Source organism: Lytechinus variegatus, chromosome 19 (assembly GCF_018143015.1).
Source record: "Lytechinus variegatus isolate NC3 chromosome 19, Lvar_3.0, whole genome shotgun sequence".
NCBI classification, from domain to species: domain Eukaryota; kingdom Metazoa; phylum Echinodermata; class Echinoidea; order Temnopleuroida; family Toxopneustidae; genus Lytechinus; species Lytechinus variegatus.
The window spans coordinates 4042503-4060102 of record NC_054758.1 but is presented as its reverse complement, the minus strand read 5'-3'; the positions used below and the strand labels follow the sequence as shown (position 1 = coordinate 4060102).

The 17600-nt window shown below is 37.3% G+C and overlaps 1 protein-coding gene across 1 annotated transcript; it reads left to right on the top strand.

The window, feature by feature from the left end:
* The first annotated feature begins 344 nt into the window (after positions 1-344).
* LOC121406346 (solute carrier family 28 member 3-like) lies at positions 345-17600 on the top strand. The gene is given in 12 exon segments (XM_041597383.1): positions 345-390; positions 744-890; positions 7095-7233; positions 7236-7377; positions 11530-11671; positions 12866-13057; positions 13760-13921; positions 14404-14660; positions 15073-15241; positions 15526-15702; positions 16193-16373; positions 17300-17600. Coding segments are annotated over 11 exon segments (1761 nt in total). The 5' UTR covers positions 345-390; positions 744-764; the 3' UTR covers positions 17374-17600.

The window sequence follows — 17600 nt, the reverse complement described above, 5'->3', positions numbered from 1 at the left end:
GTCATTTTCTCAGAAAATTGAAAATGGTTTTCGCTGTACCTTTTGTATATCAATATACAAATCATTTCACACCCGATCATGAATAGAAAACAAAATTAAGTCATCAGGAACCATACAAAATTTGAAATTCATGCATTTTATATTACATAACACATGGGGCAGCTGCTCGTTTATGACGTCACAAATCCAAAACTTTGAACTCTAATAACTTTTTTACTCTTCAACGGATTTTCCTCAAAACTTCACCAATATTTTTTACTATTTTTTCTGCTATTTTTACACAACAAAGTTTTCTTCAGGGTGAACTTCCCCTTTAACTAACTGTACTCTTCCAGGGTCAATATGAGCCGAGCAGCAGCCAGATACAATGTCACCGGAAGTAATAGGAAGGTCAGTTTACCTGTTTTAAAGTCAACCTCATTTTCAGCATTTTATAGGCATATATATATATGTGTGTGTGTGTATAAAATTATATTAAACATTGATGGGGTTTAACATGATAATGTCCATTTCTAATATTGAAGCTGATTGATTTGGAGCGTTTTATGAAAGGACATGTCCGATATTTTATCCAACACAGACTGATTTATCCGACAGTTTCCATAGTAACAGTGCTTCTCAGCCAATCATAATCAAGGAAAGATGTCAGGTGTACTGTTGATGAAAATGTCACTCAGCTCCGATCTAGATTATTGACCATTCCACAAAATTACCATTTTTCTCGTTTGACGTCTAATATTCAGGTAGAAGAAAACAGTCCAAATATGGAAGAAATAGAATTAAGATACAACGAAAGAGAAGTCACGGGTGCTGGTGATTCAGGTATAACAGAGGCAGGAGACACGACAGAAGATGAGGAGGACGAAGACTTACAAGCAATCATCTGGAAGGTATTTAACCTTTTGTTAATTATTTACTCCTTATATGAATCATGGACCTATGAAGCTGGACATTCATCGGTTAGTTAATGAATTCACTAACATCTGACTGTTATTGTCATGCGAATAACATTCTCTTCATATTTTATCTCCTGTGACACCATCATGGTGGCCGTCAATTAAACCATGAGTTACAGAAGCCTTCGGTGATTCGGACATTTAACATTAGACAAATTGTATGCGCAGAAGGTAATAAATTACCTAAATTCTCTGAAATTAATGTGCAGTTCTGGTTTACAAATAAATATCTTAGTTCCACAGTTTTTATTTGGGAAAATGTGTGAATATTTCGAGATAGAGGCTGAAAAAAAATGAAATTGATTGATTGTAATTTTTAATCATTTTTTAATCATGGGGAAAATGTGTGAATATTTCGAGATAGAGGCTGAAAAAAAAATGAAATTGACTGATTGTAATTTTTAATCATATATTAAAGATTTCCTCATGACATTCCAGAGAAACATGGTGGGATTCTTGTAGGGGTCGTCCCCCTCTCGTTGTTAGTAAGGTCATTATGGGTGTGCAGAAGCGTGCAAATTGATAATAATATATTTGATATCACAACAATCGTCTACTTCTCAATTTGCTGTTCCAAAACTGAACCATCTTAATTGAAAGGTATAATCTGTTACAGGACATCAGCCAACAAACGCCAAGAAGAAGTAAAAGATTCCTTTGTACAGATCAGATTCGCCTCGGTAGCCGCGATTGTCAAAACACCTGTATGTTTCTCATTAATATGCACATAATCAGGGTACGGCGACTATGATTGCATCAAAAGAATGCTCGCGTTAATCGTCCATTTCTTATTAGTCCAGGATAGGCCCCATAGAAACTTGACCAAACCTTGTTTTTTTATATATACAATATTTTTTGATGGTTTCTTGTCAATTCGAGGGTGCTGATCACGAATCTGGATGATGCCACTCGTGTAACCTTGAGCATTTTCCGCAAATTGACAAAATCCAATATGGCCGCCAAAATATGCAAATTACCCATAAAAATCCTAAAATTGTCCGCACATTGGCTATGAAATGCATGGAAGCGTGTGGCAGGAGTAAAATACACTCTGAAAAAATAATTTTTGACAAAATATTTATTTTCCTGATATTCAAAATGGCCGCCATAGTCCATTGTATACTCTATTATGTACAATATGAATAGGGAAAACTATTTTTTTTACAAAAATGAGCACTAAACCGCAAAAAATCGCGATATATGAACGGAGTAATATTATGCAAATAATCATTACTAACGAGGTATATCATTTATTATGTCATAAATGGGAACATTTCTGCATTTTGATGTCTAAAATGGCCGCCACTGGCCCAAACAGTATTGCGTACAATGGCAATGGGGGCCAAAAAATTCACAAGAGTGATCACTAAAATGCATATTATTAAGATTAAACGAGTGGAATACTGACTAAAAACATAACGAAGTATAGTATTAATATGCCATGTATGTGATGAATGTTGTATTTAGATATTCAAAATGGCTGCCAAAGGCCCTAAAAGCATTATCAACAATGAGAAAGTGGGGCAAAGAAATCACAAGAGTGATCACTAAAATGCATTTTATATGTGATAAATTCATGGGATACTGTTTAAAAACGTATTTTCTAACGAAATACATCATTCAGGTTAAAAGTTTGTGTTAAATACTGTATGTTTACCTTCAAAATGGCCGCCAGAGACATTAACAGTGTTATGCACAATTGCAAGTGGGAAACCAATATTCACAGGAGTGAGCACCATAAATGCAGGTATTAGTGATCTATGAGTAAAATATTGTCTGAAAGCATAATTTCTATTAAGAGATATCATTTATTATGCCAGATAGGTGATAGATACTTTTATTGGAAAGTCAAAATGGCCGCTACAGGCCCTACGATATTATGCACAATGTGAATGGGAACAAATTATTTCAGCATAATTTGGCTTTGCTTGGCCAAATGGGGATGTATGAGTGAAATATCGTCTGAAAACATGATTTATAACAAAATGTATGATATCTTTAATATGTAATTTATGTGATAAATGCTGTATTTTGACATTCAAAATGGCCGCCATAATCCCTATATTTATCATGTACAATGCGAATGGAGAAACTAATTTTCACAAGAGTGAGAATCATGAAATGCATATGACTGTGAAATACGAGTAAAAATATTGTCTTAAACATGATTTCTAACTAAATACATCACATATTGGTTGTGGAGGTTATGAATGCTGTACTTTGAAATCCAAAATGGCTGCCATAGGTCCTAAAAGTATTATGTACATTGTAACATTAGAAATATAATTTTGACAGAATATGGCTTTGTTTGACTCTAAATATTGCCTATAATTGTGAATTCTGATGCAAGGGTGAAATATTGCCTAACACCATGGTTTCTAATGAGATATATCATAATGTTTTAGGTGATAAACACTGCATTTTTAAATTGAAAATGGCCAACATAAGTCCTTATCGTATAATATACAAGTTGAGTGCAGACAAATAATGTTCACAAAAAGGGCATATGGCAGCCATTTTGTATGTTGAAATACAGTATTTATCACATAAATTACATAAGAGATGATATATTTTGTCATAAATCATGTTTTCAGACGATATGTCACTCATACATCACCATTTGGCCAAGCAAAGCCAAATTCTGATGAAATAATTTGTTCCCATTCACATTGTGCATAATATCTTAAGGGACTGTAGCTGCCATTTTGATTTTCCAATAACAGTATTTAATACCTAACTGGCAGAATAAATGATATCTCTGAATAGAAATCATGCATTCAGACAAGATTTTACTCATAGATCACTAATACTTGCATTTATGGTGCTAATATTGGTTTCCCACTTTGCATTGTGCATAATACTGTTAATGTCTCTGGCGGCCATTTTGAAAGTAAAAATACAGTATTTAAAGGGGAAGTTCACCCTGAAGAAAACTTTGATGTAAAAATAGCAGAAAAAATATTTAAAAATATTGGTGAAGGTTTGAGGAAATCCGTCAAAGAGTAAAAAAGTTATTAGAGTTCAAAGTTTTGGATTTGTGACGTCATAAACGAGCAGCTGCCCCATGTGTTATGTAATATAAAATGCATGAATTTCAAATTTTGCATGGTTCCTGATGACTTAATTTTGTTTTCTTTTCATGATCGGGTGTGAAATGATTTGTCTATTGATTATATAAGGTACAGTGAAAAAACCATTTCTAATTTTCTGAGAAAATGAAATTTCATTTGATTTTTTACCATTCGTTATGTAGGAATGCTGCTCGCATATGACGTCACAAATCAAATAATTGAAATTCTAATAACTTTTTAGTTATTTGATGAATTTTTCTCAAACCTTCAGCAATATTTTTTATTATTTTTTCTGCTATTTTTACAATAAACTTTTTGTCAGGGTGAACTTCCCCTTTAACACAAACTTTAAACCTGAATAATATATTTCGTTAGAAAGTATGTGTTTTAAACAGTATCCCATTAATGTATCACATATATATGCATTTTAATGATCACTCTTGTGATTTTTTTGCCCCTCTTTCTCATTGTGCATAATGCTTTTTAGGGCCTTTGGCAGCCATTTTGAATATCTAAATACAACATTCATCACATACATGGCATATTAATACTATATTTCGTTAACAATAATGTTTTTAGTCAGTATTCCACTCGTTTAATCTTAATAATATGCATTTTAGTGCTCACTTTTGTGAAAGCTAGTTTTCCCTATTTATATTGTACATAATATAGTATACAATGGACTATGGCGGCCATTTTAAATATGAGGAAAATAAATATTTTGTCGAAAATTGTTTTTTCAGGGAGTATCTCACTCCTGCCACACAATTTCATGCATTTCGTAGCTAATGTGCGGACAATTTTAGGATTTTTATGGGTAATTTGCATATTTTGGCGGCCATATTGGATTTTGCCAATTTGCGGAAAATGCTCAAGGTTACACGAGTGGCATCATTCAGATTCGTAATCAGCACCCTCGAATTGACAAGAAACCATAAAAAAATATTGTATATATAAAAAACAAGGTTACGCCTCTTCTATCCTGGACTATATAGACCCATTTCACGGCCGGTTTATGTATTTGGCCCTCTTTCGGCGACGCCATTGCTGCGGTGGGTAAGTGCGCTGACCGCGATTGGCTCTGTGTACAAATTCAATGAAAGATTACAGATAAGCTCTGATATTGTGTCATTAACTTCATCATAAATCAATAAAATAAAGCATGGACACCTGGGTAGACGATGTAAGACAGTGGCCATATCTGACCGATGAAGGTATGATGAATAATTTTGCACTTTGGCTACTTTTTCCCTTAGTTTTGTCAGTAAAAGTGAGTTGATGATGACCAAGAATCGCTGTTGGTTTTCATCAGGGAGCTCACTTCTTGTTGCTAGTAAATTGTGTTAGAGTAGCGGGAGAGTGAACGTCACATAGAGTGAGAGAGAGGATGAGAGAGAGGACGACAGAGGGGAAAGGGGGGAGAGGGTATGTGTGAGAGGAGGGGGATAGTGAGAGGGAATAGTGAGAAGGGGGGGGGGGTAGTGAGAGAGAGAGAGGGGGGGGGGGGGGCTAGCGAGAGAGTGTGTGAGAGAGGGAGAGAGAGGGATAGTGTAATACAGAGAAGGGGATAGTGAGAGGGAGAGAGAGAGAGGGATAGTGTGAGATAGAGAGAGAGAGAGGGAGGGACTGATATTTCCATCTAAGCATGATCAAATAAATCCCCTCCCTCCCCCCCCACAAAAAAACACCACCACCAATTTTATGCAGGCCTATAAGTATCCAAAAGGAGGGGGCAAGGCAAGATAATAAAACAGAGAGAAAGGAGGAAGGGGAAGAGAGGGCCAGGGCCCTGTTTCATAAAAAGTTGTTATGATAGCAACTCCTGCTGGAATGTTAACTACCATGGTAACAGTGAGAATGCCCATTTCATAAAAAAAGTTATGATAGCAACTCTTGCTGGAATGGCAACTTTTATTATAAAAGCGAATCAGGAAGCAGAATTCTCACTTTTGCCATGGTAGTTACCATTCCAGCAGGAGTTGCTATCATAGCAACTCTTTATGAAACAGGGCCTTCATCACGGCCTGGAAACCTATGCAGGGAGTACGGCTTCACACAAACAGGCTTCATGAGTCCAAGGCGAGTGAATTTCACATTCACTTTGCTTCCAATCCTGAAGCGTTCTCCAATCGTTGTGGCAATTGAACACAACACAGCTGCGACCTGAACTTCTCCGATTAATGCTCATTGTGAATCTTACAAGAAATCTGCTCAATTGGTCCAAAATAAAAAATAAAATCGAACAAATGTACCAAATACCCTATTGACTTGTGTACTATAAAAGTTGATTCGCCCACCGAAGCATGGCGACCAGTCTGCTGCCTCTCACGTTGTGAAATTGGTCTATAGGTCCATGTATGAATCCAATCAGTGTATATAGTTAGGTTTTGGTATCTGTCTCAATGCGATGTGTATTTTTTGTACTGAATTCCCTGCAATACTTTTACGCTCTATTACTTTAGTTGTCCTCTTAAAGTTGTATGCGGGAACCAAAATTTTGCGCAATACGACAGTTAACAATCATTGTATATTCATTTTATTATTTTTTACCTACGACAGTCTTTTGCTCCTTGCGAACAACTTATTTCAATGATTATGATAGTAGCCTAATTCAATCATTTTTGTAAAATATTTCGTATAAATTCTTGCCAAAGTATTGAATTATATAATCTTTTCTTATAAGTGACAGGTTATATTATGTCACTTTTGTTATTTTGTTTGATTTACTATTATGTTATGCTTCTTTCATATGTGTTTACTTTTCATTTATATGGAAGAATAGTATTTTCATGTCGACAAAACTGAATATGGGCTATCCATCCATTTTGCACTTTTATACGGAAAATAAATACTATATACTGTACCATAAAATTGTTTTACAATCACGATCATAAGTATTGCAATCATGCTGAAGTATGTCTATCCATGTTTAATCCATGCAGTAAACGACTCCACCGGCAGGGCTGCACACACAAAAAACTTGCTTAATGTTGGCCTATTACCACCAGATTAGCAACTTCTACAGATTCGTTAACAATCAATGGTCTTCACTTTTTTTTGAATTCAGAAAATCTTCCAGAGGACAGGAATTCTTAGCGCATTCTTCAAGAGGAACAGAAAGACTCTGAAGGATATCTTCCTCGTTTTACTTATATGCCTGTATTCCGCCTACCTCATTGCTGCGTGCATCATCGACTTCGAAGCGGCCTCATCCTCGTCATCATCACGAGTATAACCGTGGTCGTATACAGCTATGTCCTGATCAGGGATACTAAAGGGGAGGTCATTGATGACCGCTGCATTAAACCGATGTGGAGAGCGATTGAACGGAAATGGACCTACTTAAAATGGTATGCAACCATGGGCGGAAATCCAGGGCGGGGGGGGGGGGGGGGACAGGGGGGAAATGTCCCCATACAAAAAATAGTAGGGGGACACAATGTTCCCCTACTATTTTTGTCTTTTATGATTGAGAAAAATACAATCGAAATAATATATATATTTTAGACTACATGACCTTAAATTTTGGGTGAAAACTTTCTCTCTTTTTTTTTTTTGGGGGGGGGGTTAATATTGTGACCTTACATGTGGGAAATAACCCCTCCCCCTTTTTTTGCTTTTCAAAGTTTCCAGCCCCTGGCCCCCCTACCTTTGCGGACAGATTCCTTCCATGTATGCAACTGTATACCAGTGATGTAAACTTAAAGGTGCACGATCCCCGGATTCAGAGGCCTGCCAGTGGGGCTGTTTGACATTGCGTAAGCACTGCGGATTTCGCCAGCTGCCGTCGCAGTCGCAGAATTACGTCAATGATCTTCAGATGGCGGCGAGTACAAAACCATCCAACAGCGCCGGGGATCGTGCGCTCCATTTTGATAATAATAATAATAATAATAATAATATAGGGTATTTATATTGTGCACATATCCACCTTGTTAGGTGCTCAAGGCGCTCCTATATTACCCGGCTAAGCTAGGCGTTCATAGCGCACACATCTTTTTAAGGAATAACTTCCTACCGGTACCCATTTACTCACCTGGGTTGAGTGCAGCACATTGTGGATAAGTTTCTTGCTGAAGGAAATTACGCCATGGCTCGCATTCGAACCCACGACCTCTGTTTCAAAGTCCAAAGACTAATCCACTGGGCCACAACGCTCAACATTTCAAACAGCTTATTATGTTATATTTCAACAACGAATCGTATACTCACCATTACGAATCATAATCTTCAGATCTCAAGAATGTTGGAGACTTCCGAGGAATAACATAATAAAATATATTGGTATTGGTATTGGTATTTATTTTCCATATCACAATGTTAAAAAAAAACAATACAATGTAAATGTATGTACATAATAAAAATCGAAAGTGAGATGGCTGGATTAACCCACTCAGCTTTGTTAATGTAACAAAGCTGTTCTTCCTTGGGGTCCAGAAAATATGTAACAACAGTTACTGTACATAACATATGATATAACAACAGTTACTGTACATGACATAAAATAGAATTAAACATAATAATTTAACTAAACAATAATGAAAAACAGTAAAAAGAATACAAGAGAATACATCTATACCCTATAACGCGACCCCCCCCCCCCACCACCCCCACTTGTCGCTAGTATTTCTTTTAAAGGTCAGGGCAAGACTGAATTAACTTATTTAAATTTTTATAAAAAGTAAATAGGCTATTTGACAATTTTATTGTAGATGGTAGGTTATTATATTCTTGTGATCCTCTATATAAGAACGTTCTTCGACAGCATTCACTCTTGGGTTTGGGATTTTAATATTTCCTTGCGATCGGAGAGAATACGAATGATTACAATATGAAAAGACTCTGCTAAATAAGGTGGGGCTGAGTTATGAAGGGATTTGTATACCATTATGTTTAAATGTGATTTACGCCTTGATTTGAGAGACTGCCATCCTAGTTTTATATGAATATCATTGTTTGAAACGTGATTAAACGGATTTATTTTTAAAATGAGACGTCCGGCCCTATTTTGTAATTTTTGCAAACGTTCAGTGTGTTTTTTGCTTGCCGAATCATAAACAATATCTGCATAATCAAAAAGTGGAAGGATAATAGAATTGTAAACCATCTTCAGATTGGATTCTGATATAAATGTCTAAGACGGGCCAGAAAGCTGACTACCTTACTAATTTTAGTGCACATTTCGTCAATGTGTATATTCCATTTTAACTTTGGATCAAGGTACATTCCCAGATATTTAACAGTATTTCGTTGATCAATACGTTTACCAGATATAGTTACATTTAAAATATCACATTTAGATAGCATTTTCCCAGTTCCAAATAACATGCAAATGGTTTTATTAACATTAAGCACGTTAAGACTTAGTTTATTACAACATAACCAGTTATGAATTTTACGGAGATCAAAATTTATATTTTTTTCAATAATATCAACATTTCTATGAGAAAAATACAACACTGTATCATCTGCATATAAATGCAATTTGCAGTTTTTTACTTGTGTTATGAGATCATTTATGTAAATTGTAAATAAAATTGGTCCAAGTATGGAGCCCTGAGGAATTCCAGTTTATATATGTTTATATTATGATATATTGTCTCTATTAAAGTACATTCCTTATTGTAACAAGTAACTTTCGAACCAGCGTAAGGCGTCCGTCGAAACACCAATTCTTGAGAGTTTTCTAATAAGTATTGTAGTATCTACGGTGTCAAAAGCTTTTTTCAGGTCGATGAACACAGCACCAGTATAAAAGCCATTATCCATTTCTTTCAACCATTCATCGGTAACTTTCAATAAAGACGTTACAGTCGAATGCTTTTCTCTGAAGCCCGACTGTTGGGGACAAAGTATATTGTATTCTTTCATGTAAGATTTCAATTGATAGTTTCTCAAGAATTTTCGAAACAGTTGGTAAAATTGATATCGGTCTAAAATTAGAAGGGTAATCTTTGTTACAAGATTTAAATAATGGAATTACTTTAGCAATTTTAAACTGATTAGGAAAAACACAATCTAGTAGTGACTTATTAAAAAGATAAGTTAAAGAAGGAACTATAACAGCAGAAGATAATTTTAAAAACTGTGCTGTGATTCCATCAATTCCATAAGAAGGTTTATTTTTCAAGAGATTTATTTCTTTCAAAACAGCTGCCTCTGATAATACTCTAAAATTGAAAGAAGATACGGCTTGATATTCTTGATTAGATATGGATTCATTTGTAATAGGAATTGTGGATGCTAAATAATTTCCAACGTTTGCAAAATACTCGTTAAATTTTTCACTTTTTTCGAACAAAGTTTCACTATCTCTTTGAAATGTATATTTTTATTACTATTGGTGCGAGGTAATAAAGATGTCAATACTTTCCAGGTGTTACCAGAGTTTTCTTTTATTTTCAATATCTTTTCGGAATAATATTTTTTCTTTCTTTTCCTTATCTCAAAAGTAACATTATTTCTCAGTTTTCTGTATTCTTTCATCATTGTTTCATCCTTATTTTTCCAAGCTTTTCGCTTTAATTTATCTCTTTTTCTTATCAATTCAAAAATATATGAATTCATCCATGGAGACTTCTTATTACTAATTTTCTTGCTCTTGATAGGCATATGCTGGTTAACAACATTCATAAGTAAAGCCTCCATTTACTGACTGCTTCACTGATACACGTACAATCAAGAATTTCATGCCAAGGTTGATTACTTAAATCATCTAAATAAGATTCTAAATCAAAACCAGAAAATTTTCTATAATTAATAACTCGAGAAGAATTTTCAGTCTTTGACTTCCATATTAAATAACTTAAAGAGTGATCACTCATTCCAACATGCAAAACACCATGTGATTTTATTTTCTCAATTGAGTTAGTTAACATATGGTCAATGAGTGTCATTGTTTTTGCTGTAATCCTGGTATAATCTGTTGTATTAATTTGCTGTAATGAAAATAAGTTATGTATATCACTTAATTGTTACCAACGGGCCGTTTCATAAAGCTGTTCGTAGGTTAAGAGTAAACTTATTTAAGAACGGCGGGTTATCCTTTCTTGAGGTAAATGATATTCGCTTTACTAAGCCAACAGGTGGGTGTTTCTTAAAGCTTCTCGTAAGTTAAGAGCTACTTTTTTACGACTGGTGAACCTTTCTTACGCGCTTAATAATAATAAATGGACGTTAAATGGTGAATATCATTTACCACAAGAAAGGATAACCCGCCGTTCTTAAATTAGTATACTCTTAACCTACGAACAGCTTTATGAAATGGCCCGTTGGTAACAAATGTATAACATATGAGACATACGAAAAGCCTTTACAGTCCATCTGTCTGCAAAACTTTCCATGCAATTGTTGCAATACATAGAACAATACCTTTACCCCTTGACTACTGCCTAAATCCAGGGCGAAAGAAGATTGGAACATCTTTTCTTGATTTGGACGCAACATGCGTTGATAAACAGTGTACATCTAACTTTTTGTATCTTTTATTTCATATTCCACAGGCCCTTGATGGTTGCATCACTTGTAGGATTCGGAGTTGTGTTGTACTTAGTGACAAGAAACAATCCCATCCAACTCATCTCATTCGCAGGGCTGGTCCTTCTAATTCTATTATGTTATTTTACGTCAACAAATCCAAACAAGGTAATAGACATATACATGTAATTCATTTTTGCATTCTGAAGGGAATAGGGTTGCGGAACCGGGGGGCTGGCCCCTTCTCCACCTTTTTTTCCAAAACCGTGTACAAAAACATTTTTTGCATGGTTAGCCCCCCGCAACTTTCAAAACTTGTTGGCCCTGGTTAAATGTTTTATTTCATGAAGGTTCATTGATGTAAAGTGACTTTGCGAGATTTTTAACTACGATACGAGTTGACTCGATTTAATAGAAGGTTGAGTGCATGTGATGCAAATTAAGGAGTATCGATGCCATCAACTTCCCCGAAAATGATTCTAGCATAATAGTGTCACTGTGGTCATGGTTGTAAGATCCACTTTAAAAAAAAGATCTTTTTTGCAGAAGTTTTTCTCTTGATAATTTTTTTCTTTTCTCGAAACGATCTGATCTATCACCAACATGTAGGCATACATCTTCCAAAAAAAAAAAATTGATTTTCACCATAAGAATAAAGTAATCGTGTGTTAAACTTGCATAAACAAAGATGTCTTTCAACTTGGGTAAAATGTGCATCATTGATTGCCAATAGTAAGCAAGCTCTTAGGTGCTTACAGATCTGGGGGCATTTTTGGCGGAGAGTTAAAGGCAACATAATTCGTGGAGAGTTGTGGCCCAGTTGATTAGTCTTAGGACTTTGAAACAAAGGGTTGTGGGTTCGAATCCCAGCCATGGCGTAATTTCCTTCGGCAAGAAATTCATCCACATTGTGCTGCACTCGACCCAGGTGAGGTAAATGGGTACCTGGCAGGAATTTATTCCTTGAAATGCCATCGCGCTGTAAAAGGCTGCGAGGCTAAATCCAGGGTAATAATACCCAATTAAGCGCATAGGGACGCATTTGGCAGTGATATGCGCTATATAAGCATGTTGGTATTATTATTATTATTATTGTCATTATTATTATTATTATAAGAAATAAAATCAAAGTTCGAAACAGGCACTTCTTTTGAGCGACAAGTCACAGTTAGCGTAGAATAACGGTGCTTCTCGGCTAATCAGAATCAAGGAATGTCAGATCTGACAGCTTGTCGGACAAATACGCTTTGATAAAACGCTCCATGTTTGGATCATGTGGATGTTGCATTTGATAGAAAACCCTCCTGCTTTGACCACTGATCATGCTGAAATTGTCTTTAACCCAACTATTCTTTCTTACAGGTATTGTGGAGACCGGTCATATGGGGCTTAGTCCTGCAATTCCTTCTGGGCTTCTTTGTCCTACGTACCTACGTCGGGTTGGTCATCTTTGAGAGGCTTAACACGGTGATCGTACGGCTCTTCAGTTATTCCTCTGCTGGTGCCATCTTCCTCTTCGGCGAAGGGTATCAGGAACACTTCTTCGCTTTCGCCGTACGTTTCTTTCCTTACACCAGATGTGACTGTAACCACCTCAAAACCAAACAAGAAGGCGTCACGCAGGGGATGGGGGGGGGGGGGGTCGGGACTCTGTAAATAGCAAAGTAGTTATTTGGCCTACAAAGGGTAAAACTGAAATTTAACTTTCTGAAAGTATCCTTTTTTTCTTCCTATTGTCAAAACACCGGAGCATTTCAGGAACCTACAAGTGCAGGATCGTAGTGACCTAAATTAATGTAGGGCCTAATTTACATATTTTGGGGTAATTGATCAAACTCTGTTGCAGGAGTGTAGTCGAGGCCGGCCTCAATGTCACATTTTGCCGACCTTGGCCTAGGGTGTAGTCACGTGTACGAAATATAAGGAAGAAGGTTTTCTCTAGCGGCCTCATGAATCAAAAGTATTAGCTTTTAGACAAGTCTTCATGTCTGGTATATGACGTGTATTTCAGAAACTGAGCGACTGACAAGAAAAAAAAAACTAATTTCTCAAACCCAGGTGAATGAGCCATCGCGAGTGAGGTCGCTCGATCTCGACGGCTAGTCTCACTTCTACCACTACTTTAATATTATAGCCAACTCACGAAGCATCGTCAAAAGGCTACGGATTTTCCGGCCTCGACTATTTCCCTGCTCTGTTGAAATAAAATGAGACTATCGTCAACGTTGCTTCCTCTTGCTTATCATCCAACTGTAGGTGTTACCCATAGTGTTCTACTTTAGCGCCCTCATCGGCATACTCTACTACTGGGGGATCATGCAGGTATTGATTCAGAAGATGGCCTGGCTCATGCAGAGGACCATGAAGACTACTGCCATCGAATCCATCAACGCCGCTGGAAACATCTTCTTCGGCCTGGTAAATCAACAGGCAATGGGTTTGAGAGTTGGCTGTTTGTTCGAAGCCGCCAAAATTTTTGGTTCTTGACAATTCGTTTCTATGTCATTACACTGTTCAAATGTGTGTAAATGGTAGGGCGTTGTAGTGTGTTTAAATTCATCTCCTCCTGCTTAGGAATCAATCCAACATTTCCATTTTAAAATAGTTCCTCGTCACTGATGATTCTTTTGTTTAAAACAATCATTACTTTAAGTGTCCCTTTTTCAGAGGCTCGACTTTGTACGCCTATAATTCATCCAGTTGTAATCCTAATGTTATTCACGGTATCGTTGCAAACTCTTACGATCTATAGAATATAATAATCTTGTACACTTTAAATATCATCAGGAATATTATTATCCTGCGCCACGATGATGTCCTCACTGGATTATATTAGTATAATATTGTGATAAAGCCCTTATGACTTAAGCGGAATACTGTCCTTTCCCTCCATGTTACAGAGTGAGTCTTCCGTGATGATCGCGCCTTACCTAGAGGTTATGACCAAATCGGAGCTCCATGCCGTAATGACGGGAGGTTTGGCCACAGTAGCAGGGGCCACGCTCGGTGGATACATCTTCGCTGGGATTGACCCTTCACACCTGATAGCTGCATCGGTGATGTCGGCGCCGGCAGCCCTGGCTATATCCAAGCTGGCATTCCCGGAGACCGAGAAGTCAAAACTCGTTACGGAGAGCGACGTTGAGCTTCCGAAAGGGTACAAACATTTAGGCTATGTTCAGAAATGCATATATCTTTTTTAAAAGAAGATCTATCTTGTACAAAGGGAAAAACTAACTATTACGGAAATCCAGAGGTGTCGATAGGAGTGGGGGGGGGGTGGTCGCCTCGTGAAAAATTGGGAGAGGGGCAATATATCGACTTGTAAAATGGTGTAGAATCCTCGTCATAATCAGTTGGTTGACGGAGGAGTGCCACATTCATGACATAGTCCTGAAACTTTTCCTATTTTCATTGGAGAAAACTAGTTTCATTACTACGTAACAGCACATCAAAATAATGTATAACGGCATCGCGTTATGAAGAGTCCACTAGCAGAGCCATACCTGCTTTAACTAACCTCGGATCTCAGTGAATTATCGCTCTTTCCTTTTGATCACTTTTTCTAGAACTGAGCGCAACGTGGTTGAAGCAGCAGCAAACGGAGCAGCACTGGGTATATCAATCGTCCTCAACATCGCTGCCAATCTTGTGGCATTTCTATCCATCCTAGCCCTCGTCAACGCACTCCTCGGATACTTTGGAGGACTTGTTGGTTATCCGGAGTTAACCTTTGAGGTGAATCAGTCATCTCTAAAACCCTTTTTGCAAGTAGACCTATATATTACTGTATGTATGAATCTATGTACGTTGTCCAAACTGCCATCATCCGTCATTTTAACCAAAATCATGACAGTGTTAGCAGTTCAATTCTTTTTTTTTTTGAGGGGGGGGGGTCATTGTAAAATAGTTGTAACTTGATAGTTAAAACCATGGCTAATCTAGTTTTTGAAATAATCAATCGAACATTCAAAATAGTTGATTGCAGTATTTAAGTTCCCTGGCTTCCGTCTTTGTTCCAGTTGATCTGTTCCTACGTCTTCATGCCCCTGGCCTTCATGATGGGGGTGGAATGGTCGGACTGTCAGGTGGTGGCAGAGTTGATCGGTCTCAAGACGTTCCTGAACGAATTCTATGCTTACGGTGTCATGGGGGAGTACATCAGAAACAGAGCAACGGGAAATGGACCAACTTTGTCTGTGAGTATCAGCGTAATTGTGCCGCAGAACAAACGTTGGCGTTTCAGGACACCTTTCGATGGAGCACGCATTGTATGAACGTGTTTGAATGTATTAACGTGTTTTCTGAAAATAAAAACACATGTGTGTGTGTATGTGGGTGTATATTGGCACCCATACCCGTGGGTGATTGTATGCGTGTGCACGTGCAAGTGTGTGCCTTCGTGGGTGTGTCTTTAATTGACGTTACGAATGTATTAATGGTAGACAAATATCGGAGTGCCTCAGATTTTTCGTTTTATGGGTCACCGAGCTTTTCCATTAGTCAACATACACCAATACTGCTCTTGGTTTGACAAAGATTATTGTTTGAAATCGATATTTTTGGCTTACGCGCTACTCTATCTCTGCAGTACAATGTAATTTCGATTAATTCACGTGACCGCGGTGCTAGATATGTCACTGGTGTGGTTTTACTTATCATGCTGTATCTTTAATGATTGCCCTACAGGTACGTTCAGAAGTTATTGCGACTTACGCCCTCTGCGGCTTCTCAAATATAGGCTCGGTAGGAATGATCTTGGGCATCCTAACCCCACTGGCACCCAACCAGACTAAGATCCTGTCCCCGGTGGCCCTGCGTGCCCTCTTCGCTGGATCCGTTGCTTGTTTCACCACGGCTTGTATTGCAGGTAGATATAAAAAAAGCATATCCATTTCTGTTCAATCATATCCGTCAAAGGTATCCGGTACATCGATTAGTACGAATAACCGTATCCCGAACCGGATAAAATCACATTCACATCGAGTACATAATAATCTGTTCAGGTAATCATTCTTTTTACCGCAAGAATAGTTAATGAATGACGTGAACTGTTTTTTCGAATTGTACAGACCTACATTAAAAGACGTACAATTTCATTTCCATTCTTTTTTGTAAACCTACTTTTACCTGTTCGGTGTGCCGGCACCGGGGCAATTCCTTTCGTGGATTTTCACTTTCCTTGTATGCTAAATCGATACATTTTTAAAAATATAATAATACTCTAATGCACGAAGGCAATTCAATCCATGAGTGGTTTATCTATTATATCTATACATATACAATATATTAATCACCTCAGTCCTAACCCCAAACATAATAATAAGCAGGGCATGAGGGGGGATGGGGTATGGTACATTTGGAAAGAAGGGACGCTGTCATGGCAATTGTCAACTGAAAAAAGACAATGTCCTCTCATTCTATTAGACGATGATCCAGGGGGTGGGGACGGGTAACCACCCCCCTTCCTATAGATCCACCATTGCCTACGTAATAAATAATGCCAGTAGATCATTATTTTGTTAAGAACGATAATTTTTTTCTCTACGATGCATGCCAAAAACAATTTGGTTTTAATATATAGTTTTGTTATGTTATGGAAAATGTATTATACAAATATGAATGCTGAAGAAAACAATAATAAAATCAAATATGTGTTTTGGGCTCTGAATAGTCTACAGAGATTGGCATATCAAAGATAAATCATCATTACATCCTTTTTATTCTCCTTTATATGGGTGACGTCAAATTGTCACAAATCGTCTTCAACCCTACCTGTCTTTCATTGAATAATAGGAATCCTATACGTACCCGAAGACGTCCTGGTAACCAACTCGACTTCGATGCCGGAGATGACCACCGTATATTGAAAGGGGAGAGGGGAATGATGAGCGGTACCGCTGCTGAGGCTGGTGAAACGGTTCTTGCATATTTCCCATCACTTCTGCGTACATGGTTTCTCCTATATATCAGGACCCCGTTTCATGAAAGAATCAGAACAGTTGTAAATCAGTCATCATGTCAACTGGGGGCCGTTTCATAAAGCTGTTCGAGAGTTAAGAGCAACTTTAAGAACGACTGGTGATCCTTTCTTACT